Source organism: Anomaloglossus baeobatrachus, chromosome 2 (assembly GCF_048569485.1).
Source record: "Anomaloglossus baeobatrachus isolate aAnoBae1 chromosome 2, aAnoBae1.hap1, whole genome shotgun sequence".
Taxonomy (NCBI): Eukaryota; Metazoa; Chordata; class Amphibia; order Anura; family Aromobatidae; genus Anomaloglossus; species Anomaloglossus baeobatrachus.
The window spans coordinates 790,440,077-790,457,226 of record NC_134354.1 but is presented as its reverse complement, the minus strand read 5'-3'; the positions used below and the strand labels follow the sequence as shown (position 1 = coordinate 790,457,226).

General features: G+C 57.8%; 1 protein-coding gene across 1 annotated transcript in view; it reads right to left on the bottom strand.

Annotated features, from left to right (window-relative positions):
• The window catches only part of CLPB (ClpB family mitochondrial disaggregase), a 75,902-nt gene that overhangs the window by 22,731 nt on the left and 36,021 nt on the right, over positions 1 to 17,150 (bottom strand). Inside the window, exons 6-7 of the mRNA XM_075337655.1 lie at positions 10,622 to 10,719; positions 1,823 to 1,937 (exon numbers count right to left, since the gene is read on the bottom strand). Coding sequence (XP_075193770.1) covers positions 1,823 to 1,937; positions 10,622 to 10,719 — 213 coding nt within the window. The remainder of the gene's footprint in view (positions 1 to 1,822; positions 1,938 to 10,621; positions 10,720 to 17,150) is intronic.

Genomic DNA, 17,150 nt, shown 5'->3' with positions numbered 1-17,150 from the left:
CGGGAGGGGGCAGCGCTGGACGAGCCCCCGGGGGGGACACACGGCTTATGAAAGTAGTAAAGATCTCAGCTCTGGAGGAACGAAGCAGAGACTAAAAATACCGGCCCGCTGCACTGCTGTCACAAGGAGCGGCCCCTGTGAGATCCACCGGGAGAGGCCCCTGCAGGATCCAGTGTGTGGCCCCCAGCGCTGCTGTCACAAGGAGCGGCCCCTGCAGGATCCAGTATGTGGCCCTCCAGCGCTGCTGTCACAAGGAGCGGCCCCTCCAGGATCCAGTGTGTGGCCCCCCAGCGCTGCTGTCACAAGGAGCGGCCCCTGTGGGATCCAGTGTGTGGCCCCCCAGCGCTGCTGTCACAAGGAGCGGCCCCTCCAGGATCCAGTGTGTGGCCCCCAGCACTGCTGTCACAAGGAGCGGCCCCTGTGGGATCCAGTGTGTGGCCCCCAGCGCTGCTGTCACAAGGAGCGGCCCCTCCAGGATCCAGTGTGTGGCCCCCAGCGCTGCTGTCACAAGGAGCGGCCCCTGTGGGATCCAGTGTGTGGCACCCCAGCACTGCTGTCACAAGGAGCGGCCCCTGTGGGATCCAGTGTGTGGCCCCCCCAGCACTGGTGTCACAAGGAGCGGCCCCTGTGGGATCCAGTGTGTGGCCCCCAGCGCTGCTGTCACAAGGAGCGGCCCCTGTGGGATCCAGTGTGTGGCCCCCCCAGCACTGCTGTCACAAGGAGCGGCCCCTGTGGGATCCAGTGTGTGGCCCCCAGCGCTGCTGTCACAAGGAGCGGCCCCTGTGGGATAAAGTGTGTGGCCCCCAGCGCTACTGTCACAAGGAGCGGCCCCTGTGGGATCCAGTGTGTGGCCCCCAGCGCTGCTGTCACAAGGAGCGGCCCCTGTGGGATCCAGTGTGTGGCCCCCAGCGCTGCTGTCACAAGGAGCGGCCCCTGTGGGATCCAGTGTGTGGCCCCCCAGCGCTGCTGTCACAAGGAGCGGCCCCTGTGGGATCCAGTGTGTGGCCCCCAGCGCTGCTGTCACAAGGAGCGGCCCCTGCAGGATCCAGTGTGTGGCTCCCAGCACTGGTGTCACAAGGAGCGGCCCCTGCAGGATCCAGTGTGTGGCCCCCAGCGGTGCTGTCACAAGGAGCGGCCCTCCAGGATCCAGTGTGTGGCCCCCCAGCACTGCTGTCACAAGGAGCGGCCCCTGTGGGATCCAGTGTGTGGCCCCCCAGCGCTGCTGTCACAAGGAGCGGCCCCTGTGGGATCCAGTGTGTGGCCCCCAGCGCTGCTGTCACAAGGAGCGGCCCCTGCAGGATCCAGTGTGTGGCTCCCAGCACTGGTGTCACAAGGAGCGGCCCCTGCAGGATCCAGTGTGTGGCCCCCAGCGGTGCTGTCACAAGGAGCGGCCCTCCAGGATCCAGTGTGTGGCCCCCCAGCACTGCTGTCACAAGGAGCGGCCCCTGTGGGATCCAGTGTGTGGCCCCCAGCGCTGCTGTCACAAGGAGCGGCCCCTGTGGGATCCAGTGTGTGGCCCCCAGCGCTGCTGTCACAAGGAGGGCCCCTGCGGGATCCAGTACATGGCCCCTAACACCATCCACTCCGGGGGACCTGACAGTGATAAGGTCTGCCTGACATTTCAAGATCTCTGCTTGCGGTCAGTGAATTAGTAAACCACAGCTGCAGGTGCGTTCCCATGTACCAGTGCAGTTAATAACTCAGCAGCCCCCGTCCTCTCCTTACACTGTAACGACCCCTCAGCTGTGTGAGCAGGAGTAAATGGCGGCCATATTGAACAGATACCGCGGACAGACGCCATCTTTGTTGTGGTTCCACTTACCCGCCCCCACAGTGGCGATGGCGCCCTCCTGCCCCACGATGTGCTCCTGCAGCCGCTGCTCCAGGGGAAACCGCCGGCGCTCCTCCAGATCCCGCTTCTTCTGCGCCACCTGAAACTGTACAAAGAGGCAAAGTATGAGGGAAAGCAGCGAACAGATCTCCGCTCACTGTCAGGGAATGGAAATTAGGCTCTTGGCCTTTTCTAATTCCGGGAGAGCTGGGTCCCAATCATAAAGCTGCCCCAGGTCACAGGAACCTTCTTGTCTAGGGTGATTTGCCATTCAGGAGTCTGGGAAAGCTGGGTGCCATCAGTATTGCTGCTGTTACGGTTTATTAATGGGGTCTCCAACAGTGATCATAGACTCCTGAGTGGCAAAGTGCTGCAGAGCAATGTGGGGGGGGGGGTGATAACGGATGAGACCCCCAGGAAGAGCATAGATCACCCAGCTTTCTCCGAGTTAGTAATATCGTAGCCCGAGCAGGCGGCGTCCGACCTTCACTTGTATTTGCCGTCGCATAATCAAGAATTATGCAAAAACCACACAATTCCTGCTCCGCTGACCATCTGCTCACCATTTCCATCTGAGTAGATCAAACATTTCTCTGGTACTGTTCCTTTAAGTTTTTCACACTTTCTTTCATGCTCATGAGATCTCAAATGGTCAAGAATCAAGTAAAAAGTCACCATTTATATAGTTAGAGACCATTCGCTCGCAGTTTCCATAGCTGCATTGCAAACATTTTTTGTGTGACTGCTCCTTTAAATTTTTCACATTTTTTTTTTGTTCTCACATTTTAGCAGAATCGGAACCCAAGAATTACATAAAACATCACTGAGAAGAATACAGCAGTGACCAATTACTTGTAGTTTTCACGGGGCTGTGCCAACAATTAGTTTTTGGTGTTTTTTTTTTTAGGTTTTTCACTTTTTTTTTTCCTATTTGATTCTCACACTCTTGCACCACAAAACCCCAAGACGTCAAGGATTATTTAAAACAATACTGCGATTAAAATGACTGCAAATAATGTGCCAGTGACCATTCGTTCACAGTTTCCATAGGAAAGTTTAAAGTTTTTCACGTTTTTTTTTTTGGAGGGGGAGGGGGTCGTAATATTGTTCCCCCATGACAACCAAAATATTAATTTAGGCCTTTTACATGATTCCTGACCAATGAGCCACGGGCCACTTTCTTGCACTTTCAACAAGAGCAGCTCTAACATTTTTCTGGGACTGATATCTTAAGTTTTTCACATTTTTTTTGTTCTCACTGTTGCATCACGAGAACACATTCAGTGTCATAAAACACTGGTCCAAAAAATGTGCCAGTGACCTTCTGATCGGTTTTCATAGCAGACGTTGAAGCATTTTCTGGGACTGTTCCTTTAGGTTTTTCACATTTTTTTCTTCTTAATTCGCTGCATAATGTGAACCCAAATAAGTGAAGAATTGTGTAAAGCGTCACCAAGACTAATGCACCGGTGAGTGGTGCTTGCAGTTTTCATCACAGAAGTCCTAGCCTTTTTTTTCTGGGACTGCTGCTTTAAGTTTTTCACATTTATTTATTTTTTTTTAATTTTCACATTGTTGCATTACAAGAACGCAATAGATCAACAATCATGAAAACCCTAATATACAGCAGTGACCGTATGATGGCAGTTTCTAAAAGGGACATCAATCCTTTTTCTGGGACTGTTCCTTTAAATTTTTCACGTTTTTTTATTCTTCTAGTTTTAGCAGGGGCGTCGGGCCTGGATCCCGGTGTGGGCTGCGGTTTTCCAGTTTTGGGTCCTTTATCAGCAGAAAGGAAAACACGACAAATGTAAATGTCTGCGGCGGTGGCGGCGGTGAGTAAATAAAACGTATGTGGCGGCATTAAATACTCCCATCTATTCATTCTCGTCTGTGATTAAAATAAGCCATAAATTCCGGGGGAGTCCCAGAAGAGCGGGGGATACAGAATCGCTACCTGCCAGCAGCCTGTCCCCGTCAGCCGGCCGTTCATCACCCGCCCCTGTCACCCGGCTTTACGGCTTTATAAGCAGATTCATCTCCCGCGCCGAGAGAAATACGGCGGCGAACAGGTCGTCTCCCCGCGTGATGGCTTATTTATGAGGGAGATACATAACCCACCGCACTGTACGGCTGACAGACGCTGAGCGACGAGGCTCATCACAGCCAGCGCAGACCGCCGACGCGAGGAAGAGTACGGAGAGGGACGAGGCTCATCACAGCCAGCGCAGACCGCCGACGCGAGGAAGAGTACGGCGAGCGACGAGGCTCATCACAGCCAGCGCAGACCGCCGACGCGAGGAAGAGTACGGAGAGGGATGAGGCTCATCACAGCCAGCGCAGACCGCCGACGCGAGGAAGAGTACGGAGAGGGACGAGGCTCATCACAGCCAGCGCAGACCGCCGACGCGAGGAAGAGTACATGGAGCGACGGGGCTCATCACAGCCAGCGCAGACCGCCGACGTGAGGAAGAGTACGGAGAGCGACGAGGCTCATCACAGCCAGCGCATATCGCCGACGCGAGGAAGAGTACGAGGAGCGACGAGGATCATCACAGCCAGCGCAGACCGCCGACGCGGGGAAGAGTACGGAGAGCGACGAGGATCATCACAGCCAGCGCAGACCGCCGACGCGGGGAAGAGTACGGAGAGCGACGAGGATCATCACAGCCAGCGCAGACCGCCGACGCGAGGAAGAGTACGGAGAGCGACGAGGCTCATCACAGCCAGAGCAGACCGCCGACGCAAGGAAGAGTACATGGAGCGACGAGGATCATCACAGCCAGAGCAGACCGCCGACGCGAGGAAGAGTACGGAGAGCGACGAAGCTCATCACAGCCAGAGCAGACCGCCGACGCGAGGAAGAGTACGAGGAGCGACGAGGATCATCACAGCCAGCGCAGACCGCCGACGCGAGGAAGAGTACGGAGAGCGACGAGGATCATCACAGCCAGCGCAGACCGCCGACGCGAGGAAGAATACGGCGAGGTAAGAGGCTCATCACAGCCAGCGCAGACCGCTGACGCGAGGAAGAGTACATGGAGCGACGAGGATCATCACAGCAAGCGCAGACCGCCGACGCGAGGAAGAGTACGGAGAGCGACGAGGCTCATCACAGCCAGCGCAGACCGCCGACGCGAGGAAGAGTACGAGGAGCGACGAGGATCATCATAGCCAGCACAGACCGCCGACGCGAGGAAGAGTACGGCGAGCGACGAGGCTCATCACAGCCAGCGCAGACCGCCGACGCGAGGAAGAGTAGAGTACAGGGAGCGACGAGGATCATCATAGCCAGCGCAGACCGCCGACGCGAGGAAGAGTACGGAGAGCGACGAGGATCTTCACAGCCAGCGCAGACTGCCGACGCGAGGAAGAGTACGGAGAGCGACGAGGCTCATCACAGCCAGCGCAGACCGCCGACGCGAGGAAGAGTACGGCGAGCGACGAGGATCTTCACAGCCAGCGCAGACCGCCGACGCGAGGAAGAGTACGAGGAGCGACGAGGATCATCACAGCCAGCGCAGACCGCCGACGCGAGGAAGAGTACAGAGAGGGACGAGGCTCATCACAGCCAGCGCAGACCGCCGACGCGAGGAAGAGTACGGCGAGCGACGAGGATCTTCACAGCCAGCGCAGACCGCCGACGCGAGGAAGAGTACGAGGAGCGACGAGGATCATCACAGCCAGCGCAGACCGCCGACGCGAGGAAGAGTACAGAGAGGGACGAGGCTCATCACAGCCAGCGCAGACCGCCGACACGGGGAAGAGTACAACGAGCGACGAGGCTCAGCACAGCCAGCGCAGACCGCCGACACGGGGAAGAGTACAACGAACGACGAGGCTCAGCACAGCCAGCGCAGACCGCCGACGCGGGGAAGAGTACGGAGAGGGTAAAGGATCATCACAGCCAGCGCAGACCGCCGACACGAGGAAGAGTACGAGGAGCGACGAGGCTCATCACAGCCAACGCAGACCGCCGACGCAGGGAAGAGTACGGCAAGAAACGAGGCTCATCACAGCCAGCGCAGACCGCCGACGCGAGGAAGAGTACGAGAAGCGACGAGGATCGTCACAGCCAGCGCAGACCGCCGACGCGAGGAAGAGTACGGAGAGGGATGAGGCTCATCACAGCCAGCGCAGACCGCCGATGCGAGGAAGAGTACGGAGAAGGATGAGGCTCATCACAGCCAGCGCAGACCGCCGACGCGAGGAAGAGTACGGAGAGGGATGAGGCTCATCACAGCCAGCGCAGACCGCCGACGCAGGGAAGAGTACGGGGAGCAACTAGGATCATCACAGCTAGCGCAGACCGCCGACATGAGAGAGTACGGAAAGCGATGAGGATCATCACAGCCAGCGCAGACCGCCGACGCAAGGAAGAGTACGGCGAGGTAAGAGGCTCATCACAGCAGAAATATGCAGGGGGCGCTCCAACCCCACCGCCCGCGGAGATATGCAGGGGGCGCTCCAACCCCACCGCCCGCGGAGATATGCAGGGGGCGCTCCAACCCCACCGCCCGCGGAGATATGCAGGGGGCGCTCCAACCCCACCGCCCGCGGAGATATGCAGGGGGCGCTCCAACCCCACCGCCCACGGAGATATGCAGGGGGCGCTCCAACCCCACCGCCCACGGAGATATGCAGGGGGCGCTCTAACCCCACCGCCCGCGGTGATATGCAGGGAGCGCTCTAACCCCACCGCCCGCGGAGATATGCAGGGGGCGCTCCAACCCCACCGCCCGTGGAAATATGCAGGGAGCGCTCTAACCCCACCGCCCGCGGAGATATGCAGGGGGCGCTCCAACCCCACCGCCCTTCTACAGGGACAGGACATTCAGAAACTCCAGAAAAGGTCCCTGTCTAAAATACGCCCTTTAAGGGGGCACTTTCTTGAATACCCTCTTCTTGTCAGCCCCATCAGTTTAAACTGAATGTCTGGAGGACGGGGACACAAGAGGGGGACAACAAGAGGGGGACAACAAGAGGGGGACAACAAGAGGGGGACAACAAGAGGGGGACAACAAGAGGGGGACAACAAGAGGGGGCGGCCTCGCACCTTTAGGAGAACTAATCTCTGCACAAACTGAACCCTTAAAACTATATGAAGCAGTTACAAATGTAATGGTATCTTCTTCCCCTCCCGTAGTGCTGAATATTCCATTCTTCTCCGCTCTCAGGGCCCTTCTTGCTGTCAGTGAATGGCGCCATTCTGTGCGTCCATCTAGTCCTGCCCGTACAGCTGCCGATCTGCTCTGTGCTGCGGTGGGACCCGGCCCGTACACTGGAGCCCAGGACTGTCACTTATAGGAAAGCGTCACCCTGCACTGTATATTAGGAACTGCCGGGTTATTCTGCACTTCCCCCACAAGCACCTTACTCCCCCGTGAAGTCCCTTCACACTCCCCCCACAACGACCTTGCTCCCCCCGCGCCTTCTCCCCACACCCACCTTGCTCTCCTCGCGCGCACCTTGCTCTCCCTGCGCACTCTCCTCGCGCGCACCTTGCTCTCCCTGCGCACTCTCCTCGCGCGCACCTTGCTCTCCCTGCGCACTCTCCTCGCGCGCACCTTGCTCTCCCTGCGCGCACCTTGCTCTCCCTGCGCACTCTCCTCGCGCGCACCTTGCTCTCCCTGCGCACTCTCCTCGCGCGCACCTTGCTCTCCCTGCGCACTCTCCTCGCGCGCACCTTGCTCTCCCTGCGCACTCTCCTCGCGCGCACCTTGCTCTCCCTGCGCACTCTCCTCGCGCGCACCTTGCTCTCCCTGCGCACTCTCCTCGCGCGCACTCTCCTCGCGCGCACTCTCCTCGCGCGCACTCTCCTCGCGCGCACTCTCCTCGCGCGCACTCTCCTCGCGCGCACTCTCCTCGCGCGCACTCTCCTCGCGCGCACTCTCCTCGCGCGCACTCTCCTCGCGCGCACTCTCCTCGCGCGCACTCTCCTCGCGCGCACTCTCCTCGCGCGCACCCTCCTCGCGCGCACCCTCCTCGCGCGCACCTTGCTCTCCCTGCGCACTCTCCTCGCGCGCACCTTGCTCTCCCTGCGCACTCTCCTCGCGCGCACCTTGCTCTCCCTGCGCACTCTCCTCGCGCGCACCTTGCTCTCCCTGCGCACTCTCCTCTCGCGCACCTCGCTCTCCCTGCGCACTCTCCTCTCGCGCACCTCGCTCTCCCTGCGCACTCTCCTCTCGCGCACCTCGCTCTCCCTGCGCACTCTCCTCTCGCGCACCTCGCTCTCCCTGCGCACTCTCCTCGCGCGCACCTCGCTCTCCCTGCGCACTCTCCTCTCGCGCACCTCGCTCTCCCTGCGCACTCTCCTCTCGCGCACCTCGCTCTCCCTGCGCACTCTCCTCTCGCGCACCTCGCTCTCCCTGCGCACTCTCCTCTCGCGCACCTCGCTCTCCCTGCGCACTCTCCTCTCGCGCACCTTGCTCTCCCTGCGCACTCTCCTCTCGCGCACCTTGCTCTCCCTGCGCACTCTCCTCTCGCGCACCTTGCTCTCCCTGCGCACTCTCCTCTCGCGCACCTTGCTCTCCCTGCGCACTCTCCTCTCGCGCACCTTGCTCTCCCTGCGCACTCTCCTCTCGCGCACCTTGCTCTCCCTGCGCACTCTCCTCGCGCGCACCTTGCTCTCCCTGCGCACTCTCCTCGCGCGCACCTTGCTCTCCCTGCGCACTCTCCTCGCGCGCACCTTGCTCTCCCTGCGCACTCTCCTCTCGCGCACCTTGCTCTCCCTGCACTCTCCTATCGCGCACCTTGCTTTCCCTGCACACTCTCCTCTCGCGCACCTTGCTCTCCCTGCACACTCTCCTCTCGCGCACCTTGCTCTCCCTGCACACTTTCCTCGCGCGCACCTCGCTCTCCCTGCGCCCTCTCCTCGCGCGCACCTCGCTCTCCCTGCGCACTCTCCTCTCGCGCACCTTGCTCTCCCTGCACACTCTCCTCTCGCGCACCTTGCTTTCCCTGCACACTCTCCTCTCGCGCACCTTGCTCTCCCTGCACACTCTCCTCTCGCGCACCTTGCTCTCCCTGCACACTTTCCTCTCGCGCACCTTGCTCTCCCTGCACACTTTCCTCTCGCGCACCTTGCTCTCCCTGCACACTCTCCTCCCACATGCATCTTGCTCTCCCTGCACACTCTCCTCTCACACCTTACTCTCCCTGCACACTCTCCTCTCACACCTTGCTCTCCCTGCACACTCTCCCCTTACACCTTGCTCTCCCTGCACACTCTCCTCCCACATGCACCTTGCTCTCCCTGCACACTCTCCTCTCGCGCACCTTGCTCTCCCTGCACACTCTCCTCTCACACGCACCTTGCTCTCCCTGCACACTCTCCTCTCGCGCACCTTGCTCTCCCTGCACACTCTCCTCTCACACCTTGCTCTCCCTGCACACTCTCCTCTCACACCTTGCTCTCCCTGCACACTCTCCTCTCACACCTTGCTCTCCCTGCACACTCTCCTCTCACACCTTGCTCTCCCTGCACACTCTCCTCTCACACCTTGCGCTCCCTGTACACTCTCCTCCTACATGCACCTTGCTCTCCCTGCACACTCTCCCCTCACACCTTGCTCTCCCTGCACACTCTCCTCCCACATGCACCTTGCTCTCCCTGCACACTCTCCTCCCACATGTACCTTGCTCTCCCTGCACACTCTCCTCTCACACCTTGCTCTCCCTGCACACTCTCCTCTCACACCTTGCGCTCCCTGTACACTCTCCTCCTACATGCACCTTGCTCTCCCTGCACACTCTCCCCTCACACCTTGCTCTCCCTGCACACTCTCCTCCTACATGCACCTTGCTCTCCCTGCACACTCTCCCCTTACACCTTGCTCTCCCTGCACACTCTCCTCCCACATGCACCTTGCTCTCCCTGCACACTCTCCTCCCACATGCACCTTGCTCTTCCTGCACACTCTCCTCCCACATGCACCTTGCTCTCCCTGTACACTCTCCTCCTACATGCACCTTGCTCTCCCTGCACACTCTCCTCTCACACCTTGCTCTCCCTGCACACTCTCCTCTCACACCTTGCTCTTCCTGCACACTCTCCCCTCACACCTTGCTCTCCCTGCACACTCTCCCCTCACACCTTGCTCTCCCTGCACACTCTCCCCTCACACCTTGCTCTCCCTGCACACTCTCCCCTCCCACCTTGCTCTCCCTGCACACTCTCCTCCCACATGCATCTTGCTCTCCCTGCACACTCTCCTCCCACATGCACCTTGCTCTCCCTGCAAACTCCCCCAACATGCACCTTGCTCTCCCTGCACACTCTCCTCTCACACCTTGCTCTCCCTGCACACTCTCCTCCCACATGCACCTTGCTCTCCCTGCACACTCTCCCCTCAGACCTTGCTCTCCCTGCACACTCTCCTCCCACATTCATCTTGCTCTCCCTGCACACTCTCCTCCCACATGCACCTTGCTCTCCCTGCACACTCTCCTCCCACATGCACCTTGCTCTCCCTGCACACTCTCCCCTCACACCTTGCTCTCCCTGCACACTCTCCTCCTACATGCACCTTGCTCTCCCTGCACACTCTCCTCTCACACCTTGCTCTCCCTGCACACTCTCCTCCCACATGCACCTTGCTCTCCTGCACACTCTCCTCCCACATGCACCTTGCTCTCCCTGCACACTCTCCTTCCACATGCACCTTGCTCTCCCTACACCCCCCCCCGCAGTCCTTGCACCCTCCACACGTACCTTGCTCTCCCTGCACACTCTCCCTGCGCACCTTGCTTTACCCCCACGCAGTCCTTGCACACTCCCCCCGCACGCACCTTGCTCTCCCATTCTTTCAGGATCTTCTTTAGCTCTCCTTCCCGGGCGTAGTCCAGGGGCGCGTGGCCCATCTCATTCTTCTGCATGGGGTCCGCACCTGAGGGGAGAGACCTGAGCGTCACATGATGAAAGAGAAGCTCACAGCGTTACTCACCCAGTCAAACCATCATATAATTTATTGATCTACAACGTGAGGCTGTCTGCTGCAGAACTACAACTCCCATCATGCCCTGGCAGCCTGGTGCACACTCCTGTGACCGCTCCCGCCCTGTCCACAGCTCGCAGGGTGTAGTAGTGTCACAATAGTAAGAAACGTTTGGACAGTTTTAGGACAGGCTTGTCTCTGCTTGCTGTCAGTGAACAGTCAGCCATGGTCCTGTTCCCACACGTTTGTTACAATGTATCAGTGCAGGTAAAGCATCCTGAAGGACAGGTGTGGGGGGGCAGGAGATTGCACAGACCGGATACAAGTGTGGCGAATCCTCAGCTGTGAGAAGGTTTGGGTTTGCTACAATGTATCGAGTCTCCCCCGTTTACCTGCGCTGATACATTGTAACAGACGGGCCAGCACAGTGATGAGATTTGAGGGGTGGGGGGTTGTTGGTTTTCTTCTCGGATATTGATGGCTCGGGGCCGAGTCCCCTCCGGCAGTCTGAGGGTTAAGGCACATAAAGTGGCCGGGATATAAAGGCCATTGATCAGAGGATGGGGGGCCGCTTTCTGCCGGGGCCCCCGCTGACAAGACTGATGTCTGAGCCGCGCGCGCGCTGGCGTTAACGTGTCCCCGGCCGCCGGCTGATGACAGCCCAGAGGCCGCACATCTATTCTCTTCCCCGGGATCAATCGATGGCGCGCTCCAATATTAGCTTAATCCCCCTGTTAATGGTCCTGACCACATGACTAATTGCAGCAATAATTGATAGGACCGGACCATGAGCAGGAGAGGGGGGTGTTCATCGATCGGCCAGGCCGCCACCAGCAGCGATCGGATATTACACCGCCATAAATAAACACGTGTCACCGGAGCGGGCGAGGCGGCCCGGACCCCTCTAGAGGAACCACGGCCGCATTGCCCTCACTCATCACACCCTGCATCAGTCTCCACTGCACACCTGCCATTGTATTCAGGAAGCAGCAGGCTCAGGATGAGCGCACGCTCCTGACACCTGGACCAATCACCTGTGCAGAAAACACAAGCAGTGATCTGAGTGGCTGATGATGGCCACGCCCCTCTGCAGGTCACAGAGACAAATTCTGGAACATCCCTTTAATTCCTTGTCTGGATTATCAGCAGTTTATATCAATTATTCTGGAATGGGAACCCCGATAATCCGGCATATGGCAAAAGCAACAGGAGCAAGGATCGGGGGGGCCCCCGGGGGTCTTATAGGACACTACAGAATACAACAGATTTCACAGTGGTGGTCACCCAGCTTTCCCAGTTTCCTCAGCAGATCCCGGGAAAGCTGGGTTACACCCCTGCGACAGGACAGTCGGCTCTCCCAGATTCGTCATTCGGAATAACACGCTGACTGATAATCTGGCATCAAAGGCAAAAAAAAAAAAAAGAAAGCAAAAAAACAAATGGCTGCTCTGGTCCTACAGATCCAGCTTTCCAGTGATCCTGCACGGAGCAGTCGGGGTAATGCCGGATTACTGGAATGTGACATGTCTGGATCTTCTCTACGTACAGGCAGATGAGCGGAGAAGGACGGCCGTGACGGAGGACGTCAGTCTATAAACTGGGGGGTGGGCGAGGGACAATGGCCGCCTGTGCTGGGGCAGCGGGGGTTAATTGGTGGAGGATCAGGCGGCCCATTGTGCTCAGCCAAAGGGTCTACAACCTTAAGACCCCTTAATAGAGCACGCAATTAGTCACCACCCACAGTGGAGGGCCGTGTTATGGATGGCGGGCACCTGGTCCGCACCGCGGGCGGCATTAGCGGTGGCGTCCTATAATATTTGATGAATGAGGCGCGGCGCGGCGCTGGAGAAGGTCACTCATTGGGGAAATATGTTTCTGTCGCGGCTATTGAAAAAAGTTTATGTTGGTGACAGCGCGGCATTACTCACGTTTTATTAACTCCGGCCTCCGCGCTATTTGTCTTTCGTGGCTTCCGGGGTCCCTGTCAATCGCCGGTTAGGGTCCCGCGCCAGCACCGGCCCCCCAGACGGACACTAATGTCCTGCAGGGTCAGGGGGGGCTAAAGAGCCTGAAATTACTAATAAACGCCGACAGCTATGTTATCTGTACCGGGGAAAGCTGGGTGACAACCAATATGGCCACCAGGAAAGCTCAGACGTGTTCACTGCTCCACGCGACCACCGCTCCTGGAATTCAGGAGTCTGGGAAAGTTGGGTAGCTCGCTAATTAAATTGTCACAACGCAGATTGCTTACTTAGTGTCTGGAAAAGCTGGGTGACAACCGACGTGGGCCGCCATTGAAGCTTCATCGTGGTCACTGTCCAGCTTTTCTATCAACATCGGCCCCTGACCAACCACCTCTGCCATTCAGGAGGCTTGGAAAGTGTGATGGCTAATGTCACTACACATCCAAGCAGCCTGGGAAAAGCTGGGTGACAGCCAATAGCACAGCTCTTACAGGAGCCTGGGAAAAGCTGGGTGACAGCCAATAGCACAGCTCTTACAGCAGCCTGGGAAAAGCTGGGTGACAGCCAATAGCACAGCTCTTACAGGAGCCTGGGAAAAGCTGGGTGACAGCCAATAGCACAGCTCTTACAGCAGCCTGGGAAAAGCTGGGTGACAGCCAATAGCACAGCTCTTAGAGGCAGTCTGGGAAAAGCTGGGTGACAGCCAATAGCACAGCTCTTACAGGAGCCTGGGAAAAGCTGGGTGACAGCCAATAGCACAGCTCTTACAGGAGCCTGAGAAAAGCTGGGTGACAGCCAATAGCACAGCTCTTACAGGAGCCTGGGAAAGCTGGGTGACAGCCAATAGCACAGCTCTTACAGGAGCCTGGGAAAGCTGGGTGACAGCCAATAGCACAGCTCTTACAGGAGCCTGGGAAAGCTGGGTGACAGCCAATAGCACAGCTCTTACAGGAGCCTGGGAAAAGCTGGGTGACAGCCAATAGCACAGCTCTTAGAGGCAGTCTGGGAAAAGCTGGGTGACAGCCAATAGCACAGCTCTTAGAGGCAGCCTGGGAACAAGCTGGGTGACAGCCAATAGCACAGCTCTTACAGGAGCCTGGGAAAAGCTGGGTGACAGCCAATAGCACAGCTCTTAGAGGCAGTCTGGGAAAAGCTGGGTGACAGCCAATAGCACAGCTCTTACAGGAGTCCGGGAAAAGCTGGGTGACAGCCAATAGCACAGCTCTTAGAGGCAGTCTGGGAAAAGCTGGGTGACAGCCAATAGCACAGCTCTTAGAGGCAGTCTGGAAAGCTGGGTGACAGCCAATAGCACAGCTCTTAGAGGCAGTCTGGGAAAAGCTGGGTGACAGTCAATAGCACAGCTCTTACAGGAGCCTGAGAAAAGCTGGGTGACAGCCAATAGCACAGCTCTTAGAGGCAGTCTGGGACAAGCTGGGTGACAGCCAATAGCACAGCTCTTACAGGAGCCTGGGAAAAGCTGGGTGACAGCCAATAGCACAGCTCTTAGAGGCAGTCTGGGAAAAGCTGGTGACAGCCAATAGCACAGCTCTTAGAGGCAGTCTGGGAAAAGCTGGGTGACAGCCAATAGCACAGCTCTTACAGGAGCCTGGGAAAAGCTGGGTGACAGCCAATAGCACAGCTCTTAGAGGAGCCTGGGAAAAGCTGGGTGACAGCCAATAGCACAGCTCTTAGAGGCAGCCTGGGAAAAGCTGGGTGACAGCCAATAGCACAGCTCTTAGAGGAGCCTGGGAAAAGCTGGGTGACAGCCAATAGCACAGCTCTTACAGGAGCCTGAGAAAAGCTGGGTGACAGCCAATAGCACAGCTCTTACAGGAGCCTGGGAAAAGCTGGGTGACAGCCAATAGCACAGCTCTTAGAGGAGCCTGGGAAAAGCTGGGTGACAGCCAATAGCACAGCTCTTAGAGGCAGCCTGGGAAAAGCTGGGGTGACAGCCAATAGCACAGCTCTTAGAGGAGCCTGGGAAAAGCTGGGTGACAGCCAATAGCACAGCTCTTACAGGAGTCTGGGAAAAGCTGGGTGACAGCCAATAGCACAGCTCTTACAGGAGCCTGGGAAAAGCTGGGTGACAGCCAATAGCACAGCTCTTAGAGGCAGCCTGGGAAAAGCTGGGTGACAGCCAATAGCACAGCTCTTAGAGGAGCCTGGGAAAAGCTGGGTGACAGCCAATAGCACAGCTCTTAGAGGAGCCTGGGAAAAGCTGGGTGACAGCCAATAGCACAGCTCTTACAGGAGCCTGGGAAAAGCTGGGTGACAGCCAATAGCACAGCTCTTACAGGAGCCTGGGAAAGCTGGGTGACAGCCAATAGCACAGCTCTTACAGGAGCCTGGGAAAAGCTGGGTGACAGCCAATAGCACAGATCTTAGAGGCAGCCTGGGAAAAGCTGGGTGACAGCCAATAGCACAGCTCTTACAGGAGCCTGGGAAAGCTGGGTGACAGCCAATAGCACAGCTCTTAGAGGCAGTCTGGGAAAGCTGGGTGACAGCCAATAGCACAGCTCTTAGAGGCAGTCTGGGAAAAGCTGGGTGACAGCCAATAGCACAGCTCTTAGAGGCAGTCTGGGAAAAGCTGGGTGACAGCCAATAGCACAGCTCTTAGAGGCAGCCTGGAAAAGCTGGGTGACAGCCAATAGCAAAGCGCTTAGAGGCAGCCTGGGAAAAGCTGGGTGACAGCCAATAGCACAGCGCTTAGAGGCAGCCTGGGAAAAGCTGGGTGACAGCCAATAGCACAGCGCTTAGAGGCAGCCTGGGAAAAGCTGGGTGACAGCCAATAGCACAGCGCTTAGAGGCAGCCTGGGAAAAGCTGGGTGACAGCCATTATGGCCAACACCACAGTTCTCAGAGGGTCGTTGCTCGGTTTTTCTAGATGCCATGATGAGAAAGTTGCTTGGCAGCCAATTTACCAGTCAGGGTTCCAGTTAGGCCTCTTTCACGGACGTGTCAAAAGGTGCGTATTGTCCTCCGTGTGCCGTGTTTATGGCCTACGTGTGTTCTCCGTGATAACACACGGAGAACGGGCACTTTCTGCTCACCTGTCCCTGGCGTCGCTGTCCGTGGTGCTGATCTTCCGTCTCCGGTCCCTGCGACTCCCCTCTGCTGCCGGCCGCAGTGAAGTGAATATGCAATGAGCATAATGAGCGGCGGTCGGCAGCAAGTGACAGCAGCGGCGGTCGGCAGCAAGTGATAGCAGCGGCGGTCGGCAGCAAGTGACAGCAGCGGTGGTCGGCAGCAAGTGACAGCAGCGGTGGTCGGCAGCAAGTGATAGCAGCGGCGGTCGGCAGCAAGTGACAGCAGCGGTGGTCGGCAGCAGCGGCAGAGACTGCAGGGCTGGAGAAGGTGAGTAAAGATTTGTTATTTTTTTGTAATAGACACGTCTTTTCTCCGGTGCGTGTCACACGGAACACGTCCGTGTGTGTGTTACGTGTGACATGTTTGCGTTCCGTGTGACACCCGTGATGCCGGAGAAAAATGGACATGTCGGCGTGTGGAGCACATGGGCACACGTAAGTACGGAACGGACACACGTTCGTGCAAAAATACGTGTGCGCGAAACCATAGGAAAACATATGTCAACGTGTGCCCGTGTCTCCGGTACGTGAGAAAACTGCCAAACACGTACCGGAGGCACGGGCGTGTGACAGAGGCCTAAAGCGGAGTGACAATCCCCGCGGGAGGTGGAAATGCTCTGTATAATAAAATGTTGATATTAAATGAATATTGCAGAATTTGTCACTCAGGAGCCTGGGAAAGCTGGGTGTGTGAGAGCGGTGACGGCGGCCATATTGGAGACAATCCAACTGATGAAGGACGCCTCAAGGACCGTGTGTACAGGGGGGATTATTGAGGGCGGTGCACCGATCAGCGGACTGTGTGTACAGGGGGATTATATATTGAGGGCGGTGCACCGATTAGCAAACTATGTACGGGGGGATTATTGAGGGCGGTGCACCGATCAAAGGACTGTGTGTAATGGGGGGGATTATTGAGGGCGGTGCACCGATCAGAGGACTGTGTGTACGGGGGGGGATTATTGAGGGCGGTGCACCGATCAGCGGACTGTGTACAGGGGGGGGATTATTGAGGGCGGTGCACCGATCAGAGGACTGTGTGTACGGGGGGGGATTATTGAGGGCGGTGCACCGATCAGCGGACTGTGTGTAATGGGGGAGATTATTGAGGGCGGTGCACCGATCTGCGGACTGTGTATACGGGGGGGGGGCTTATTTGGGGCAGTGCACTGATCATCTGTGTATACGGGGGGGATTATTGAGTGTTGTGCACCAATCAGCGGACTGTGTGTACAGGGGGGGGGGGGGGGGGGGGAGACTATTGGGGGCGATGCACCCAACAGTGGACTGCGCCCTTATTGCACCATTTTTTGTGATTGAAATCTACAAC